Genomic DNA, 21,790 nt, shown 5'->3' with positions numbered 1-21,790 from the left:
TTCAGTAGTATTGTTATAGTCAGATGTCATTCAGTAGTGTTGTTATAGTCAGATGTCATTCAGTAGTGTTGTTATAGTCAGATGTCATTCAGTAGTGTTGTTATAGTCAGTAGATGTCATTCAGTAGTGTTGTTATAGTCAGTAGATGTCATTCAGTAGTGTTGTTATAGTCAGTAGATGTCATTCAGTAGTGTTGTTATAGTCAGATGTCATTCAGTAGTGTTGTTATAGTCAGATGTCATTCAGTAGTGTTGTTATAGTCAGTAGATGTCATTCAGTAGTGTTGTTATAGTCAGTAGATGTCATTCAGTAGTGTTGTTATAGTCAGTAGTCATTCAGTAGTGTTGTTATAGTCAGTAGATGTCATTCAGTAGTGTTGTTATAGTCAGTAGATGTCATTCAGTAGTGTTGTTATAGTCAGTAGATGTCATTCAGTAGTGTTGTTATAGTCAGATGTCATTCAGTAGTGTTGTTATAGTCAGATGTCATTCAGTAGTGTTGTTATAGTCAGTAGATGTCATTCAGTAGTGGTGTTATAGTCAGTAGATGTCATTCAGTAGTGTTGTTATAGTCAGTAGATGTCATTCAGTAGTGTTGTTATAGTCAGTAGATGTCATTCAGTAGTGTTGTTATAGTCAGATGTCATTCAGTAGTGTTTTTATAGTCAGATGTCATTCAGTAGTGTTGTTATAGTCAGTAGATGTCATTCAGTAGTGTTGTTATAGTCAGATGTCATTCAGTAGTGTTCTTATAGTCAGTAGATGTCATTCAGTAGTGTTGTTATAGTCAGATGTCATTCAGTGGTGTTGTTATAGTCAGATGTCATTCAGTAGTGTTGTTATAGTCAGATGTCATTCAGTAGTGTTGTTATAGTCAGTAGATGTCATTCAGTAGTGTTGTTATAGTCAGTAGATGTCATTCAGTAGTGTTGTTATGGTCAGATGTCATTCAGTAGTGTTGTTATGGTCAGATGTCATTCAGTAGTGTTCTTATAGTCAGTAGATGTCATTCAGTAGTGTTGTTATAGTCAGATGTCATTCAGTAGTGTTGTTATAGTCAGTAGATGTCATTCAGTGGTGTTGTTATAGTCAGTAGATGTCATTCAGTGGTGTTGTTATAGTCAGATGTCATTCAGTAGTGTTGTTATAGTCAGTAGATGTCATTCAGTAGTGTTGTTATAGTCAGTAGATGTCATTCAGTAGTGTTGTTATAGTCAGTAGATGTCATTCAGTAGTGTTGTTATAGTCAGTAGATGTCATTCAGTAGTGTTGTTATAGTCAGTAGATGTCATTCAGTAGTGTTGTTATAGTCAGATGTCATTCAGTAGTGTTGTTATAGTCAGATGTCATTCAGTAGTGTTGTTATAGTCAGTAGATGTCATTCAGTAGTGTTGTTATAGTCAGTAGATGTCATTCAGTAGTGTTGTTATAGTCAGTAGATGTCATTCAGTAGTGTTGTTATAGTCAGTAGATGTCATTCAGTAGTGTTGTTATAGTCAGTAGATGTCATTCAGTAGTGTTGTTATAGTCAGTAGATGTCATTCAGTAGTGTTGTTATAGTCAGTAGATGTCATTCAGTAGTGTTGTTATAGTCAGTAGATGTCATTCAGTAGTGTTGTTATAGTCAGTAGATGTCATTCAGTAGTGTTGTTATAGTCAGATGTCATTCAGTAGTGTTGTTATAGTCAGATGTCATTCAGTAGTGTTGTTATAGTCAGATGTCATTCAGTAGTGTTGTTATAGTCAGATGTCATTCAGTAGTGTTGTTATAGTCAGTAGATGTCATTCAGTAGTGTTGTTATAGTCAGTAGATGTCATTCAGTAGTGTTGTTATAGTCAGTAGATGTCATTCAGTAGTGTTGTTATAGTCAGATGTCATTCAGTAGTGTTGTTATAGTCAGATGTCATTCAGTAGTGTTGTTATAGTCAGATGTCATTCAGTAGTGTTGTTATAGTCTGTAGATGTCATTCAGTAGTGTTGTTATAGTCAGATGTCATTCAGTAGTGTTGTTATAGTCAGATGTCCCTGTAGCATTACAAAGTATCCATTCTACCACAACCAGATGTATTTCCCCCCTCTATCGTCCCACCTTCTTCTGACACTTGGTGCAGACCCAGACCCCCCGGGGCGGTGTTCTGAGAGGAGGGTGCAGGCAGTCAGGGTGGTAGGCTCTGGGACAGTTGTGGCAGAGCTGCAGCTCTCCGTCCTCCTTACACACAGAGCAGTGGTCGTCGTGCTCCAGCTCTTCCTGTCGGACAGACACACAGACGGTTCAGTACCTCGGGACGTACGGGCTGTTAGTGCTTCTCTTCCAGCCTGCCGTTCAAATACCACAGTGAGGTCAAGTCTAAATAACATCCACTTTTTTAGGGAAGGGGGCTTTTGACTGTAGATCCACTGTAAAGTATTGAACGATTGATTGATTGATTCAGTGACACACTGAATATCGCTCTGATCACATCGTCCAAAAACTGTTCCTCACAGCGTCCCTCATCTCTCTGATTACATGGTCCAAAAACTGTTCCTCACATCGTCCCTCATCTCTCTGATCACATCATCCCTCATCTCTCTGATTACATCGTCCCTCATCTATCTGATCACATCGTCCCTCATCTCTCTGATCACATCGTCTAAAAACTGTTCCTCACATCGACCCTCATCTCTCTGATTACATCGTCTAAAAACTGTTCCTCACATCGTCCCTCATCTCTCTGATTACATCGTCCCTCATCTCTCTGATTACATCGTCCCTCATCTCTCTGATGACATCGTCCCTCATCTCTCTGATGACATCGTCCCTCATCTCTCTGATTACATCGTCCCTCATCTCTCTGATGACATCGTCCCTCATCTCTCTGATGACATCGTCCCTCATCTCTCTGATGACATCGTCCCTCATCTCTCTGATGACATCGTCCCTCATCTCTCTGATGACATCGTCCCTCATCTCTCTGATGACATCGTGCCTCATCTCTCTGATTACATCGTGCCTCATCTCTCTGATGACATCGTCCCTCATCTCTCTGATTACATCGTCCCTCATCTCTCTGATTACATCGTGCCTCATCTCTCTGATTACATCGTCCCTCATCTCTCTGATGACATCGTCCCTCATCTCTCTGATTACATCGTCCCTCATCTCTCTGATTACATCGTCCCTCATCTCTCTGATTACATCGTCCCTCATCTCTCTGATGACATCGTCCCTCATCTCTCTGATGACATCGTCCCTCATCTCTCTGATGACATCGTCCCTCATCTCTCTGATGACATCGTGCCTCATCTCTCTGATTACATCGTGCCTCATCTCTCTGATGACATCGTCCCTCATCTCTCTGATTACATCGTCCCTCATCTCTCTGATTACATCGTGCCTCATCTCTCTGATTACATCGTCCCTCATCTCTCTGATGACATCGTCCCTCATCTCTCTGATTACATCGTCCCTCATCTCTCTGATTACATCGTCCCTCATCTCTCTGATTACATCGTCCCTCATCTCTTGCTACGGTACGTACCTTCCATCTGTAGTCCCCAGTGGCTAGCGTGCGTAACACAGGAAGCAGATAACAGGTTAGTAGCTGACAACAGGTGAAGACATGGGGGTTAGCAGCAGTTTGGGCCAGAGAGGGGGAGGGGTGCAGCAGTTTGGGCCAGAGAGGGGGAGGGGTGCAGCAGTTTGGGCCAGAGAGGGGAGGGGTTAGCAGCAGTTTGGGCCAGAGAGGGGAGGGGTGCAGCAGTTTGGGCCAGAGAGGGGAGGGGTGCAGCAGTTTAAGCCAGAGAGGGGAGGGGTGCAGCAGTTTGGGCCAGAGAGGGGTGGGTTAGCAGCAGTTTGGGCCAGAGAGGGGAGGGGTGCAGCAGTTTGGGCCAGAGAGGGGAGGGGTGCAGCAGTTTGGGCCAGAGAGGGGAGGGGTGCAGCAGTTTGGGCCAGAGAGGGGAGGGGTGCAGCAGTTTAAGCCAGAGAGGGGAGGGGTGCAGCAGTTTGGGCCAGAGAGGGGAGGGGTGCAGCAGTTTAAGCCAGAGAGGGGAGGGGTGCAGCAGTTTGGGCCAGAGAGGGGAGGGGTGCAGCAGTTGGGCCAAAGAGGGGTGGGTTAGCAGCAGTTTGGGCCAGAGAGGGGAGGGGTGCAGCAGTTTGGGCCAGAGAGGGGAGGGGTGCAGCAGTTTGGGCCAGAGAGGCGAAGGGTGCAGCAGTTTGGGCCAGAGAGGGGAGGGGTGCAGCAGTTTGGGCCAGAGAGGGGGAGGGGTGCAGCAGTTTGGGCCAGAGAGGGGGAGGGGTGCAGCAGTTTGGGCCAGAGAGGGGAGGGGTTAGCAGCAGTTTGGGCCAGAGAGGGGGAGGGGTGCAGCAGTTTGGGCCAGAGAGGGGAGGGGTTAGCAGCAGTTTGGGCCAGAGAGGGGAGGGGTGCAGCAGTTGGGCCAGAGAGGGGAGGGGTGCAGCAGTTTGGGCCAGAGAGGGGAGGGGTGCAGCAGTTGGGCCAAAGAGGGGAGGGGTGCAGCAATTTGGGCCAGAGAGGGGAGGGGGGCAGCAGTTTGGGCCAGAGAGGGGAGGGGTGCAGCAGTTTGGGCCAGAGAGGAGAGGGGTGCAGCAGTTTGGGCCAGAGAGGGGAGGGGTGCAGCAGTTTGGGCCAGAGAGGGGAGGGGTGCAGCAGTTTGGGCCAGAGAGGGGAGGGGTGCAGCAGTTTGGGCCAGAGAGGGGAGGGGTGCAGCAGTTTGGGCCAGAGAGGGGAGGGGTGCAGCAGTTTGGGCCAGAGAGGGGAGGGGTGCAGCAGTTTGGGCCAGAGAGGGGAGGGGTGCAGCAGTTTGGGCCAGAGAGGGGAGGGGTGCAGCAGTTTGGGCCAGAGAGGGGAGGGGTGCAGCAGTTTGGGCCAGAGAGGGGAGGGGTGCAGCAGTTTGGGCCAGAGAGGGGAGGGGTTCAGCAGCAGTGTTTTATACCGGGAAACATTAAGCAACATCTCTGTACTGGGGAACACAGCTCAGATCAACACAGACATGCTCTAGTCTAGTAGGATACAGTGTAATTACAGTCCATGCTCTAGTCTAGTAGGATACAGTGTAATTACAGTCCATGCTCTAGTCTACTAGGATACAGTGTAATTACAGTCCGTGCTCTAGTCTAGTAGAATACAGTGTAATTACAGTCCATGCTCTAGTCTACTAGGATACAGTGTAATTACAGTCCGTGCTCTAGTCTAGTAGGATACAGTGTAATTACAGTCCATGCTCTAGTCTAGTAGGATGCAGTGTAATTACAGTCCATGCTCTAGTCTACTAGGATACAGTGTAATTACAGTCCATGCTCTAGGATACAGTGTAATTACAGTCCATGCTCTAGTCTAGTAGGATACAGTGTAATTACAGTCCATGCTCTAGTCTAGTAGGATACAGTGTAATTACAGTCCATGCTCTAGTCTAGTAGGATACAGTGTAATTACAGTCCATGCTCTAGTCTAGTAGGATACAGTGTAATTACAGTCCATATGCTCTAGTCTAGTAGGATACAGTGTAATTACAGTCCATGCTCTAGTCTACTAGGATACAGTGTAATTACAGTCCATGCTCTAGTCTAGTAGGATACAGTATAATTACAGTCCATGCTCTAGTCTACTAGGATACAGTGTAATTACAGTCCATGCTCTAGTCTAGTAGGATACAGTGTAATTACAGTCCATGCTCTAGTCTAGTAGGATGCAGTGTAATTACAGTCCATGCTCTAGTCTAGTAGGATACAGTGTAATTACAGTCCATGCTCTAGTCTAGTAGGATACAGTGTAATTACAGTCCATGCTCTAGTCTATTAGGATACAGTGTAATTACAGTCCATGCTCTAGTCTAGTAGGATACAGTGTAATTACAGTCCATGCTCTAGTCTAGTAGGATGCAGTGTAATTACAGTCCATGCTCTAGTCTAGTAGGATACAGTGTAATTACAGTCCATGCTCTAGTCTACTAGGATACAGTGTAATTACAGTCCATGCTCTAGGATACAGTGTAATTACAGTCCATGCTCTAGTCTAGTAGGATACAGTGTAATTACAGTCCATGCTCTAGTCTAGTAGGATACAGTGTAATTACAGTCCATGCTCTAGTCTAGTAGGATACAGTGTAATTACAGTCCATGCTCTAGTCTAGTAGGATACAGTGTAATTACAGTCCATGCTCTAGTCTAGTAGGATACAGTGTAATTACAGTCCATGCTCTGTGGCCTGGATCTCTTTCTTGTCAACCACAAAGTCCAGCTATAATGTGTATAGATGTGCAATTTATTGATGGGTCAGTATAAATGTGTTTTACCAGTCCTGTCTAATTGTGTTGATGGGTCAGTATAAATGTGTTTTACCAGTCCTGTCTAATTGTGTTGATGGGTCAGTATACATGTGTTTTACCAGTCCTGTCTAGTTGTGTTGATGGGGTCAGTATAAATGTGTTTTACCAGTCCTGTCTAGTTGTGTTGATGGGTCAGTATAAATGTGTTTTACCAGTCCTGTCTAGTTGTGTTGATGGGTCAGTATAAATGTGTTTTACCAGTCCTGTCTAGTTGTGTTGATGGGAAATGTGTTTTACCAGTCCTGTCTAGTTGTGTTGATGGGGTCAGTATAAATGTGTTTTACCAGTCCTGTCTAGTTGTGTTGATGAGTCAGTATACATGTGTTTTACCAGTCCTGTCTAGTTGTGTTGATGGGTCAGTATACATGTGTTTTACCAGTCCTGTCTAGTTGTGTTGATGGGTCAGTATACATGTGTTTTACCAGTCCTGTCTAGTTGTGTTGATGGGTCAGTATACATGTGTTTTACCAGTCCTGTCTAGTTGTGTTGATGGGTCAGTATAAATGTGTTTTACCAGTCCTGTCTAGTTGTGTTGATGGGTCAGTATACATGTGTTTTACCAGTCCTGTCTAGATGTGTTGATGGGGTTAGTATAAATGTGTTTTACCAGTCCTGTCTAGTTGTGTTGATGGGTCAGTATACATGTGTTTTACCAGTCCTGTCTAGTTGTGTTGATGGGTCAGTATACATGTGTTTTACCAGTCCTGTCTAGTTGTGTTGATGGGGAAGTATACATGTGTTTTACCAGTCCTGTCTAGTTGTGTTGATGGGTCAGTATACATGTGTTTTACCCGTCCTGTCTAGTTGTGTTGATGGGTCAGTATACATGTGTTTTACCAGTCCTGTCTAGATGTGTTGATGGGGAAGTATACATGTGTTTTACCAGTCCTGTCTAGTTGTGTTGATGGGTCAGTATAAATGTGTTTTACCAGTCCTGTCTAGATGTGTTAATGGGGTTAGTATAAATGTGTTTTACCAGTCCTGTCTAGTTGTGTTGATGGGTCAGTATACATGTGTTTTACCAGTCCTGTCTAGATGTGTTGATGGGTCAGTATACATGTGTTTTACCAGTCCTGTCTAGTTGTGTTGATGGGTCAGTATAAATGTGTTTTACCAGTCCTGTCTAGTTGTGTTGATGGGGTCAGTATAAATGTGTTTTACCAGTCCTGTCTAGTTGTGTTGATGGGTCAGTATAAATGTGTTTTACCAGTCCTGTCTAGTTGTGTCGATGGGGATGTGTTTTACCAGTCCTGTCTAGTTGTGTTGATGGGAAATGTGTTTTACCAGTCCTGTCTAGTTGTGTTGATGGGTCAGTATACATGTGTTTTACCAGTCCTGTCTAGTTGTGTTGATGGGTCAGTATAAATGTGTTTTACCAGTCCTGTCTAGTTGTGTCGATGGGGATGTGTTTTACCAGTCCTGTCTAGTTGTGTTGATGGGAAATGTGTTTTACCAGTCCTGTCTAGTTGTGTTGATGGGGAAGTATAAATGTGTTTTACCAGTCCTGTCTAGTTGTGTTGATGGGTCAGTATAAATGTGTTTTACCAGTCCTGTCTAGTTGTGTTGATGAGTCAGTATAAATGTGTTTTACCAGTCCTGTCTAGTTGTGTTGATGGGGATGTGTTTTACCAGTCCTGTCTAGTTGTGTTGATGGGGTCAGTATAAATGTGTTTTACCAGTCCTGTTTAGTTGTGTTGATGGGGAAGTATAAATGTGTTTTACCAGTCCTGTCTAGTTGTGTTGATGGGTCAGTATAAATGTGTTTTACCAGTCCTGTCTAGTTGTGTTGATGAGTCAGTATAAATGTGTTTTACCAGTCCTGTCTAGTTGTGTTGATGGGAAATGTGTTTTACCAGTCCTGTCTAGTTGTGTTGATGGGGAAGTATAAATGTATTTTACCAGTCCTGTCTAGTTGTGTTGATGGGTCAGTATAAATGTATTTTACCAGTCCTGTCTAGTTGTGTTGATGGGAAATGTATTTTACCAGTCCTGTCTAGTTGTGTTGATGGGGAAGTATACATGTATTTTACCAGTCCTGTCTAGTTGTGTTGATGGGAAATGTGTTTTACCAGTCCTGTCTAGTTGTGTTGATGGGGAAGTATAAATGTATTTTACCAGTCCTGTCTAGTTGTGTTGATGGGGTCAGTATAAATGTATTTTACCAGTCCTGTCTAGTTGTGTTGATGGGGAAGTATAAATGTATTTTACCAGTCCTGTCTAGTTGTGTTGATGGGGTCAGTATAAATGTATTTTACCAGTCCTGTCTAGTTGTGTTGATGGGGTCAGTATACATGTGTTTTACCAGTCCTGTCTAATTGTGTTGATGGGTCAGTAATACATGTGTTTTACCAGTCCTGTCTAGTTGTGTTGATGGGAAATGTGTTTTACCAGTCCTGTCTAGTTGTGTTGATGGGGATGTATAAATGTATTTTACCAGTCCTGTCTAGTTGTGTTGATGGGAAATGTGTTTTACCAGTCCTGTCTAGTTGTGTTGATGGGGAAGTATAAATGTGTTTTACCAGTCCTGTCTAGTTGTGTTGATGGGGAAGTATAAATGTGTTTTACCAGTCCTGTCTAGTTGTGTTGATGGGGAAGTATAAATGTATTTTACCAGTCCTGTCTAGTTGTGTTGATGGGGAAGTATAAATGTATTTTACCAGTCCTGTCTAGTTGTGTTGATGGGGAAGTATAAATGTATTTTACCAGTCCTGTCTAGTTGTGTTGATGGGGTCAGTATAAATGTATTTTACCAGTCCTGTCTAGTTGTGTTGATGGGGATGTGTTTTACCAGTCCTGTCTAGTTGTGTTGATGGGGAAGTATAAATGTATTTTACCAGTCCTGTCTAGTTGTGTTGATGGGGAAGTATAAATGTATTTTACCAGTCCTGTCTAGTTGTGTTGATGGGGTCAGTATAAATGTATTTTACCAGTCCTGTCTAGTTGTGTTGATGGGGAAGTATAAATGTATTTTACCAGTCCTGTCTAGTTGTGTTGATGGGGAAGTATAAATGTGTTTTACCAGTCCTGTCTAGTTGTGTTGATGGGGATGTGTTTTATCAGTCCTGTCTAGTTGTGTTGATGGGGAAGTATAAATGTGTTTTACCAGTCCTGTCTAGTTGTGTTGATGAGTCAGTATACATGTGTTTTACCAGTCCTGTCTAGTTGTGTTGATGGGTCAGTATAAATGTATTTTACCAGTCCTGTCTAGTTGTGTTGATGGGGTCAGTATAAATGTATTTTACCAGTCCTGTCTAGTTGTGTTGATGGGGAAGTATAAATGTATTTTACCAGTCCTGTCTAGTTGTGTTGATGGGGTCAGTATAAATGTGTTTTACCAGTCCTGTCTAGTTGTGTTGATGGGGAAGTATAAATGTGTTTTACCAGTCCTGTCTAGTTGTGTTGATGGGGAAGTATAAATGTATTTTACCAGTCCTGTCTAGTTGTGTTGATGGGGAAGTATAAATGTGTTTTACCAGTCCTGTCTAGTTGTGTTGATGGGGAAGTATAAATGTATTTTACCAGTCCTGTCTAGTTGTGTTGATGGGGAATGTATTTTACCAGTCCTGTCTAGTTGTGTTGATGGGGTCAGTATAAATGTGTTTTACCAGTCCTGTCTAGTTGTGTTGATGGGGTCAGTATAAATGTGTTTTACCAGTCCTGTCTAGTTGTGTTGATGGGGAAGTATAAATGTATTTTACCAGTCCTGTCTAGTTGTGTTGATGGGGAAGTATAAATGTATTTTACCAGTCCTGTCTAGTTGTGTTGATGAGGTCAGTATAAATGTGTTTTACCAGTCCTGTCTAGTTGTGTTGATGGGGAAGTATAAATGTATTTTACCAGTCCTGTCTAGTTGTGTTGATGAGGTCAGTATAAATGTATTTTACCAGTCCTGTCTAGTTGTGTTGATGGGGAAGTATAAATGTATTTTACCAGTCCTGTCTAGTTGTGTTGATGGGGTCAGTATAAATGTATTTTACCAGTCCTGTCTAGTTGTGTTGATGGGGAAGTATAAATGTATTTTACCAGTCCTGTCTAGTTGTGTTGATGGGGAAGTATAAATGTATTTTACCAGTCCTGTCTAGTTGTGTTGATGGGGTCAGTATAAATGTATTTTACCAGTCCTGTCTAGTTGTGTTGATGGGGAAGTATAAATGTGTTTTACCAGTCCTGTCTAGTTGTGTTGATGGGGAAGTATAAATGTATTTTACCAGTCCTGTCTAGTTGTGTTGATGAGTCAGTATAAATGTATTTTACCACTCCTGTCTAGTTGTGTTGATGGGGATGTGTTTTATCAGTCCTGTCTAGTTGTGTTGATGGGGATGTGTTTTACCAGTCCTGTCTAGTTGTGTTGATGGGGATGTGTTTTATCAGTCCTGTCTAGTTGTGTTGATGGGGAAGTATAAATGTATTTTACCAGTCCTGTCTAGTTGTGTTGATGGGGAAGTATAAATGTATTTTACCAGTCCTGTCTAGTTGTGTTGATGGGGAAGTATAAATGTATTTTACCAGTCCTGTCTAGTTGTGTTGATGGGGAATGTATTTTACCAGTCCTGTCTAGTTGTGTTGATGGGTCAGTATAAATGTGTTTTACCAGTCCTGTCTAGTTGTGTTGATGGGGAAGTATAAATGTATTTTACCAGTCCTGTCTAGTTGTGTTGATGGGGAAGTATAAATGTGTTTTACCAGTCCTGTCTAGTTGTGTTGATGGGGAAGTATAAATGTATTTTACCAGTCCTGTCTAGTTGTGTTGATGGGGAAGTATAAATGTATTTTACCAGTCCTGTCTAGTTGTGTTGATGGGGTCAGTATAAATGTATTTTACCAGTCCTGTCTAGTTGTGTTGATGGGGTCAGTATAAATGTATTTTACCAGTCCTGTCTAGTTGTGTTGATGGGGTCAGTATAAATGTGTTTTACCAGTCCTGTCTAGTTGTGTTGATGGGGAATGTGTTTTATCAGTCCTGTCTAGTTGTGTTGATGGGGTCAGTATAAATGTGTTTTACCAGTCCTGTCTAGTTGTGTTGATGGGGAAGTATAAATGTATTTTACCAGTCCTGTCTAGTTGTGTTGATGGGGAAGTATAAATGTATTTTACCTCTCACTGACAGGAAGAGTGGGTTGTTCAGGTAATTTAATGCAAGGCGTTTACGCTGAAAGGTAGAAAGTGAGGAGAGAGACAGGGAAAATGTTTACTTCCTTCACCTCTGACACACAACAGGAATTATGAGAAGACATGTTTTTTTAGGCTCTGCTAATCGACTCTCAACACCATTCACTGAATTCCTCCACGTTACACGGAAAGCCCTTTAGTAGAAAGATTGTAGCACACGTTTTGGGCAGAGTAACTGAACATCATGTCGGACGTTATGTGGAAAGGACAAGGCACCAGATCCAACAGACATGAAACAAAGTGCAGATAAACATCACTGAACCCATCAGAGACTAAGGCCATCAGAGACTAAGGCCATCAGAGACTAAGGCCATCAGAGACTAAGGCCATCAGAGACTAAGACCATCAGAGACTAAGACCATCAGAGACTAAGGCCATCAGAGACTAAGGCCATCAGAGACTAAGGCCATCAGAGACTAAGGCCATCAGAGACTAAGGCCATCAGAGACTAAGGCCATCAGAGACTAAGGCCATCAGAGACTAAGGCCATCAGAGACTAAGGCCATCAGAGACTAAGGCCATCAGAGACTAAGGCCATCAGAGACTAAGGCCATCAGAGACTAAGGCCATCAGAGACTAAGGCCATCAGAGACTAAGGCCATCAGAGACTAAGGCCATCAGAGACTAAGGCCATCAGAGACTAAGGCCATCAGAGACTAAGGCCATCAGAGACTAAACCCATCAGAGACTAAGGCCTGTCTAACCTGAACCCATCAGAGACTGAGGCCATCAGAGACTAAGGCCATCAGAGACTAAGGCCATCAGAGACTAAGGCCATCAGAGACTAAGGCCTGTCTAAACTGAACCCATCAGAGACTAAGGCTATCAGAGACTAAGGCCTGTCTAAACTGAACCCATCAGAGACTAAGGCCATCAGAGACTAAGGCCATCAGAGACTAAGGCCATCAGAGACTAAGGCCATCAGAGACTAAGGCCATCAGAGACTAAGGCCATCAGAGACTAAGGCCTGTCTAAACTGAACCCATCAGAGACTAAGGCCATCAGAGACTAAGGCCATCAGAGACTAAGGCCATCAGAGACTAAGGCCATCAGAGACTAAGGCCTGTCTAAACTGAACCCATCAGAGACTAAGGCCATCAGAGACTAAGGCCATCAGAGACTAAGGCCATCAGAGACTAAGGCCATCAGAGACTAAGGCCATCAGAGACTAAGGCCATCAGAGACTAAGGCCATCAGAGACTAAGGCCTGTCTAAACTGAACCCATCAGAGACTAAGACCATCAGAGACTAAGGCCATCAGAGACTAAGGCCTGTCTAAACTGAACCCATCAGAGACTAAGACCATCAGAGACTAAGGCCATCGGAGACTAAGGCCATCAGAGACTAAGGCCATCAGAGACTAAGGCCATCAGAGACTAAGGCCATCAGAGACTAAGGCCTGTCTAAACTGAACCCATCAGAGACTAAGGCCATCAGAGACTAAGGCCATCAGAGACTAAGGCCTGTCTAAACTGAACTCATCAGAGACTGAGGCCATCAGAGACTAAGGCCATCAGAGACTAAGGCCATCAGAGACTAAGGCCATCAGAGACTAAGGCCTGTCTAAACTGAACCCATCAGAGACTAAGGCCATCAGAGACTAAGGCCTGTCTAACCTGAACCCACCAGAGACTAAGGCCATCAGAGACTAAGGCCATCAGAGACTAAGGCCATCAGAGACTAAGGCCATCAGAGACTAAGGCCATCAGAGACTAAGGCCATCAGAGACTAAGGCCATCAGAGACTAAGGCCATCAGAGACTAAGGCCATCAGAGACTAAGGCCATCAGAGACTAAGGCCATCAGAGACTAAGGCCTGTCTAAACTGAACCCATCAGAGACTAAGACCATCAGAGACTAAGGCCATCGGAGACTAAGGCCATCAGAGACTAAGGCCATCAGAGACTAAGGCCATCAGAGACTAAGGCCATCAGAGACTAAGGCCTGTCTAAACTGAACCCATCAGAGACTAAGGCCATCAGAGACTAAGGCCATCAGAGACTAAGGCCTGTCTAAACTGAACTCATCAGAGACTGAGGCCATCAGAGACTAAGGCCATCAGAGACTAAGGCCATCAGAGACTAAGGCCTGTCTAAACTGAACCCATCAGAGACTAAGGCCATCAGAGACTAAGGCCTGTCTAACCTGAACCCACCAGAGACTAAGGCCATCAGAGACTAAGGCCATCAGAGACTAAGGCCATCAGAGACTAAGGCCATCAGAGACTAAGGCCATCAGAGACTAAGGCCATCAGAGACTAAGGCCATCAGAGACTAAGGCCATCAGAGACTAAGGCCACCAGAGACTAAGGCCACCAGAGACTAAGGCCATCAGAGACTAAGGCCATCAGAGACTAAGGCCATCAGAGACTAAGGCCATCAGAGACTAAGGCCATCAGAGACTAAGGCCATCAGAGTAATTCTGCTAATTAATATTTCAGCATGGGCATCGACCCTTACCTAAACTCTGAATCACACCGACTAGTACTACTCTACATCCTAGTTAACAATAAATGTAACATACTGTATCTCTTAAACATCTCTAAACACATTTCAAACACACATGTCTCTCCTGAACAGCTCTGACCTACTTTCAGATAATGTCAGCTGTTGCAGCTGTTTGAACCAGACAAAAAGGGGTCCATTGTGTGTTACCTCTGGTTGGACCAGGCCGCTATAGGCTGGGTTGGCTGTGCTTCGTCTCTTCCTCTCCTGTCTCTTGATCTGGATCTCTGGCACGGTAGAGGAACAAAGGCTTATGTTACAGAGGATTAGATACACACAGCCGGTACAGGTAGATGGAACAGACAGGTAGACACAGCCGGGTACAACTAGATGGAACAGACAGGTAGACACAGCCGGTACAGCTAGATGGGACAGACAGACAGGTAGACACAGCCGGTACAGCTAGATGGGACAGACAGACAGACAGGTAGGCACAGCCGGTACAACTAGATGGGACAGACAGACAGGTAGACACAGCCGGTACAGCTAGATGGGACAGACAGACAGGTAGATGGGACAGACAGACAGGTAGACACAGCCGGTACAGCTAGATGGGACAGACAGACAGGTAGATGGGACAGACAGACAGGTACACACAGCCGGTACAGCTAGATGGGACAGACAGGTAGACACAGCCGGTACAGCTAGATGGGACAGACAGGTAAACACAGCCGGTACAGGTAGATGGGACAGACAGGTAGATGGGACAGACAGACAGGTAGACACCGCCGGTACGGCTAGATGGGACAGACAGACAGGTAGACACAGCCGGTACGGCTAGATGGGACAGACAGACAGGTAGACACCGCCGGTACAGCTACATGGGACAGACAGACAGGTAGACACAGCCGGTACGGCTAGATGGGACAGACAGACAGGTAGGCACAGCCGGTACAGCTAGATGGGACAGACAGACAGGTAGACACAGCTGGTACAGCTAGATGGGACAGACAGACAGGTAGATGGGACTGACAGGTAGGCACAGCCGGTACAGCTAGATGGGACAGACAGACAGGTAGACACAGCCGGTACAGCTAGATGGGACAGACAGACAGGTAGATGGGACAGACAGACAGGTAGACACAGCTGGTACAACTAGATGGGACAGACAGGCAGGTAGACACAGCCGGTACAGGTAGATGGGACAGACAGACAGGTAGACACAGCCGGTACAGCTAGATGGGACAGACAGGCAGGTACACACAGCCGGTACAGCTAGATAGGACAGACAGACAGGTAGACACAGCCGGTACAGCTAGATGGGACAGACAGACAGGTACACACAGCCGGTACAGCTAGATGGGACAGACAGACAGGTAGATGGGACAGACAGACAGGTAGACACAGCTGGTACAGCTAGATGGGACAGACAGGCAGGTAGACACAGCCGGTACAGGTAGATGGGACAGACAGACAGGTAGACACAGCCGGTACAGCTAGATGGGACAGACAGGCAGGTACACACAGCCGGTACAGCTAGATAGGACAGACAGACAGGTAGACACAGCCGGTACAGCTAGATGGGACAGACAGACAGGTACACACAGCCGGTACAGCTAGATAGGACAGACAGACAGGTAGACACAGCCGGTACAGCTAGATGGGACAGACAGACAGGTAGATGGGACAGACGGTACATTTACATGGGACAGACAGACAGGTAGGCACAGCCGGTACAGCTAGATAGGACAGACAGACAGGTAGATAGGACAGACAGACAGGTAGACACAGCCGGTACAGCTAGATGGGACAGACAGGTAGATGGGACAGACGGTACAGCTACATGGGACAGACAGACAGGTAGACACAGCCGGTACAGCTAGATAGGACAGACAGGTACAGCTACATGGGACAGACAGACAGGTAGACACAGCCGGTACAGCTAGATAGGACAGACAGGTACAGCTACATGGGACAGACAGACAGGTAGACACAGCCGGTACAGCTAGATAGGACAGACAGGTACAGCTACATGGGACAGACAGACAGGTAAACACAGCCGGTACAGCTAGATGGGACAGACAGACAGGTAGATGGGACAGACAGGTAGACACAGCCGGTACAGCTAGATGGGACAGACAGACAGACAGGTAGACACAGCCGGTACAGCTAGATGGGACAGACGGTACAGCTAGACAGACAGACAGACAGGTAGATGGCACAGCCGGTACAGCTAGATGGGACAGACAGACAGGTAGACACAGCTGGTACAGCTAGATGGGACAGACAGACAGACAGGTAGACACAGCCGGTACAGCTAGACAGACAGACAGACAGGTAGACACAGCCGGTACAGCTAGATGGGACAGACGGTACAGCTAGATGGGACAGACAGACAGGTAGACACAGCCGGTACAGCTAGATGGAACAGACAGGTAGACACAGCCGGTACAGCTAGATGGGACAGACAGACAGACAGGTAGGCACAGCTGGTACAGCTAGATGGGACAGACAGACAGACAGACAGGTAGGCACAGCCGATAAAGCTACATGGGACAGACAGACAGGTAGACACAGCCGGTACAGGTAGATGGCACAGCCGGTACAGCTAGATGGAACAGACAGGTAGACACAGCCGGGTACAACTAGATGGGACAGCTAGACAGACAGACAGACAGGTAGACACAGCCGGTACAGCTAGATGGGACAGACAGACAGACAGACAGGTAGGCACAGCCGATAAAGCTACATGGGACAGACAGACAGGTAGACACAGCCGGTACAGCTAGATGGGACAGACAGACAGACAGACAGGTAGGCACAGCCGATAAAGCTACATGGGACAGACAGACAGGTAGACACAGCCGGTACAGGTAGATGGGACAGACAGGTACACACAGCTGGTACAGCTAGATGGGACAGACAGACAGGTAGACACAGCTGGTACAGGTAGATGGAACAGACAGACAGCTAGATGGGACAGACGGTACAGCTAGACAGACAGACAGACAGGTAGATGGCACAGCCGGTACAGCTAGATGGAACAGACGGTACAGCTAGACAGACAGACAGACAGGTAGATGGCACAGCCGGTACAGCTAGATGGAACAGACAGGTAGACACAGCCGGTACAGCTAGATGAGACAGACAGACAGACAGACAGGTAGGCACAGCTGGTACAGCTAGATGGGACAGACAGACAGACAGACAGGTAGGCACAGCCGATAAAGCTACATGGGACAGACAGACAGGTAGACACAGCCGGTACAGCTAGATGGGACAGACAGACAGACAGACAGGTAGGCACAGCTGGTACAGCTAGATGGGACAGACAGACAGACAGACAGGTAGGCACAGCCGATAAAGCTACATGGGACAGACAGACAGGTAGACACAGCCGGTACAGCTAGATGGGACAGACAGGTAGATGGGACAGACAGGTAGGCACAGCCGATAAAGCTACATGGGACAGACAGACAGGTAGACACAGCCGGTACAGCTAGATGGGACAGACAGACAGGTAGGCACAGCCGGTACAGCTAGATGGGACAGACAAGACAGGTAGATGGGATAGACAGACAGGTAGATGGGACAGATACACAGACAGGTAGACACAACCGGTACAGCCAGAAAAGACAGACAGACAGACAGACAGACAGACAGACCAAGTAGATGGGACAGACAGACAGACAGACAGGTAGACAGCCAGTACAGGTAGATGAGACAGACAGACAGACGGGACAGACGGGACAGACGAGACAGACGAGACAGACGAGACAGACAGTACAGGTAGATGGGACAGACAGACAGGTAGACAGACAGGTAGTACAGGTAGATGGGACAGACAGACAGGTAGACAGCCAGTACAGGTAAAATGTGTATCTGCCGCTAATGTGAGGATGAACAAGTGTTAACACAGACATAAAACGGTTGGTATGATGAGATAACTTGGAAGAACAGAGAGACCCACACACTGCTCTGGCTAGTATCCCTGTTTTTAATTAAAGCTTACCTGTCGACCTTCGTCAGAGTCTTGTTTTTTTTAATCATTTTTTTCAAGCGCTGACGAAGGCCAAGAAGCCGACAGGTGAGCTTTAGTAAAAACTGGTACTCGCCAGAGCAGTGTGTGGGTTTCTCTGTTCTTCCAAGGTATCTCATTGGTACCACCTGCAACAAGACAGCAACGATGTGCCAATGCCTTTTTTACATTCTGACGAGTTGAATTCAATTAGTGTCAGAGGAAGAACTCACCTTCCAGTGTCTCTGTAGTGACCAGGCCAAGAGCCACCATGAAGGACATTTTCTGTAGAGGAGAGGGGACATGTTAGAGTGTGACACCCATATGAATACCATACAGGTGGAGAGGGGACATGTTACAGTGTGACACCCAGAACCCTCAGGAAACCCTCAGGAAACCCTCAGGAAACCCTTAGGAAACCCTCCGGAAACCCTTAGGAAACCCTCAGGAAACCCTTAGGAACCCCTCCGGAAACCCTTAGGAACCCCTCAGGAAACCCTTAGGAAACCCTCCGGAAACCCTCCGGAAACCCTCAGGAAACACTTAGGAACCCCTCAGGAAACCCTTAGGAAACCCTCAGGAAACCCTTAGGAAACCCTTAGGAAACCCTTAGGAAACCCTCAGGAACCCCTCAGGAAATCCTTAGGAAACCCTTAGGAACCCCTCAGGAAACCCTTAGGAAACCCTCAGGAACCCCTCCGGAAACCCTCAGTAAACCCTTAGGAAACCCTCAGGAAACCCTCAGGAACCCCTCAGGAACCCCTCAGGAACCCCTCAGGAACCCCTCAGGAACCCCTCAGGAAACCCTCAGGAAACCCTCAGGAAACCCTCAGGAAACCCTCAGGAAACACTTAGGAACCCCTCAGGAAACCCTTAGGAAACCCTTAGGAACCCCTCAGGAACCCCTCAGGAAACCCTCCGGAAACCCTCCGGAAACCCTTAGGAAACCCTCCGGAAACCCTCCGGAAACCCTCAGGAAACCCTCCGGAAACCCTTAGGAAACCCTCAGGAAACCCTAAGGAAACCCTTAGGAAACCCTTAGGAAACCCTTAGGAAACCCTCAGGAAACCCTCCGGAAACCCTCAGGAAACCCTCCGGAAACCCTTAGGAAACCCTCCGGAAACCCTCAGGAAACCTTCAGGTTCGGGTTGGAATGTTCACAACTCTCAGGTTCAGGATGTGAGTGTTCTCTTATGAAGAGTCTGCTTCCCCTTATGGCTTATTCATGAAGAGTTTACCCTCCCTCCCTCCCTCCCTCCCTCCCTCCCTCCCTCCCTCCCTCCCTCCCTCCCTCCCTCCCTCCCTGTCTGTCTGGGTCTCCCTCCCTCCCTGTCTGGGTCCCTCCCTCCCTCCCTCCCTGTCTGTCTGTGTCTCCCTCCCTCCCTCCCTCCCTCCCTCCCTCCCTCCCTCCCTGTCTGTCTGGGTCTCCCTCCCTCCCTCCCTCCCTGTCTGTCTGGGTCTCCCTCCCTCCCTGTCTGTCTGGGTCTCCCTCCCTCCCTCCCTGTCTGGGTCCCTCCCTCCCTCCCTGTCTGTCTGGGTCTCCCTCCCTCCCTGTCTGTCTGGGTCTCCCTCCCTCCCTCCCTCCCTGTCTGGGTCCCTCCCTCCCTCCCTGTCTGGGTCTCTCCCTCCCTCCCTCCCTCCCTCCCTCCCTGTCTGTCTGGGTCTCCCTCCCTCCCTGTCTGTCTGGGTCTCCCTCCCTCCCTCCCTGTCTGGGTCCCTCCCTCCCTCCCTGTCTGGGTCCCTCCCTCCCTCCCTGTCTGTCTGGGTCTCCCTCCCTCCCTCCCTCCCTCCCTGTCTGTCTGGGTCTCCCTCCCTCCCTGTCTGTCTGGGTCTCCCTCCCTCCCTCCCTGTCTGGGTCCCTCCCTCCCTCCCTGTCTGGGTCTCTCCCTCCCTCCCTCCCTCCCTCCCTGTCTGGGTCCCTCCCTCCCTCCCTGTCTGGGTCTCTCCCTCCCTCCCTCCCTCCCTCCCTCCCTGGTCTCTCCCTCCCTCCCTCCCTCCCTCCCTCCCTATCAAACACTCTGCCGTTCTCACTCTCTTCTACAATCTCTGGAATGTTCTACTACTAAGGTGTTATAGGCTAGTTTTCTCCCTCAATTACTCCAGGTAGAGGTGGGCAGGGTGAGAGAAGGGCTAGTATGTGTGGTTTCCTAGCAACAGCAACACCTGGAGTAATGGAACCATTGTGATGTCTCCACCAGTGACTCCTGTGTTTCATGTCACGTGATCCATCTCTCCTGAACACATCAGTCAGTCCATAGTGAATCACTCTCATTAGTTACTGCTTGTTGATTCAGTCAGTCCGTAGTGAATCACTCTCATTAGTTACTGCTTGTTGAATCAGTCCGTCCGTAGTGAATCACTCTCATTAGTTACTGCTTGTTGAATCAGTCAGTCCGTAGTGAATCACTCTCATTAGTTACTGCTTGTTGATTCAGTCAGTCCGTAGTGAATCACTCTCATTAGTTACTGCTTGTTGATTCAGTCAGTCCGTAGTGAATCACTCTCATTAGTTACTGCTTGTTGAATCAGTCAGTCCATAGTGAATCACTCTCATTAGTTACTGCTTGTTGAATCAGTCAGTCCATAGTGAATCACTCTCATTAGTTACTGCTTGTTGAACACAGTCAGTCCATAGTGAATCACTCTCATTAGTTACTGCTTGTTGAACACAGTCAGTCCATAGTGAATCACTCTCATTAGTTACTGCTTGTTGAATCAGTCAGTCCGTAGTGAATCACTCTCATTAGTTACTGCTTGTTGAATCAATCAGTCCGTAGTGAATCACTCTCATTAGTTACTGCTTGTTGAATCAATCAGTCCGTAGTGAATCACTCTCATTAGTTACTGCTTGTTGAATCAGTCAGTCCGTAGTGAATCACTCTCATTAGTTACTGCTTGTTGAATCAGTCAGTCCATAGTGAATCACTCTCATTAGTTACTGCTTGTTGATTCAGTCAGTCCATAGTGAATCACTCTCATTAGTTACTGCTTGTTGAACACAGTCAGTCCATAGTGAATCACTCTCATTAGTTACTGCTTGTTGATTCAGTCAGTCCATAGTGAATCACTCTCATTAGTTACTGCTTGTTGAATCAGTCAGTCCATAGTGAATCACTCTCATTAGTTACTGCTTGTTGAATCAGTCAGTCCATAGTGAATCACTCTCATTAGTTACTGCTTGTTGAATCAGTCAGTCCATAGTGAATCACTCTCATTAGTTACTGCTTGTTGAATCAGTATATCGTGAGGGGGAGGCGGGATGGATAGAGGGAGACCAGGGATAGAGGGAGACCAGGGATAGAGGGAGACCAGGGATAGAGGGAGACCAGGGATAGAGGGAGACCAGGGATAGAGGGAGACCAGGGATAGAGGGAGACCAGGGATAGAGGGGGACCAGGGATAGAGGGGGACGAAGGATAGAGAGGGGGGACCAGGGATAGTGGGGGGAGAGGGGGAGGAGTGATAGAGGAAGGGAGAGGGGGACACCAGGGATAGCGGGGGGAGAGGGGGAGGAGTGATAGAGGAAGGGAGAGGGGGACACCAGGGATAGCGGGGGGAGAGGGGGAGGAGTGATAGAGGAAGGGAGAGGGGGACACCAGGGATAGCGGGGGGAGAGGGGGAGGAGTGATAGAGGAAGGGAGAGGGGGACACCAGGGATAGCGGGGTGAGAGGGGGAGGAGTGATAGAGGAAGGGAGAGGGGGACACCAGGGATAGCGGGGGGAGAGGGGGAGGAGTGATAGAGGAAGGGAGAGGGGGACACCAGGGATAGCGGGGGGAGAGGGGGAGGAGATTGATATCTGCTCCAGCTCTGAGTTAGCAGCTAATAGTTAGCATTAGC

At 47.0% G+C, this 21,790-nt stretch overlaps 1 protein-coding gene across 4 annotated transcripts in view; it reads right to left on the bottom strand.

Annotated features, from left to right (window-relative positions):
- Positions 1-21,790, bottom strand: part of LOC129864883 (PHD finger protein 21A-like) — a 458,909-nt gene that overhangs the window by 45,336 nt on the left and 391,783 nt on the right. For 3 of the 4 annotated variants that reach the window (XM_055937182.1, XM_055937183.1, XM_055937184.1), the window contains exons 8-12: positions 18,185-18,236; positions 14,144-14,220; positions 11,416-11,470; positions 3,519-3,541; positions 2,090-2,248 (exon numbers count right to left, since the gene is read on the bottom strand). In XM_055937182.1, the coding sequence (XP_055793157.1) occupies positions 2,090-2,248; positions 3,519-3,541; positions 11,416-11,470; positions 14,144-14,220; positions 18,185-18,236 (366 nt within the window). Of the gene's footprint in view, positions 1-2,089; positions 2,249-3,518; positions 3,542-11,415; positions 11,471-14,143; positions 14,221-18,184; positions 18,237-21,790 lie in introns of those variants that run through there. The other variant, XM_055937185.1, reaches the window with a different exon arrangement.

The sequence above is a fragment of the Salvelinus fontinalis genome, chromosome 11 (genome assembly GCF_029448725.1).
Source record: "Salvelinus fontinalis isolate EN_2023a chromosome 11, ASM2944872v1, whole genome shotgun sequence".
Taxonomy (NCBI): Eukaryota; Metazoa; Chordata; class Actinopteri; order Salmoniformes; family Salmonidae; genus Salvelinus; species Salvelinus fontinalis.
The sequence above is the reverse complement of the archived record's forward strand: the minus strand, read 5'-3'. Positions and strand labels throughout refer to the sequence as shown.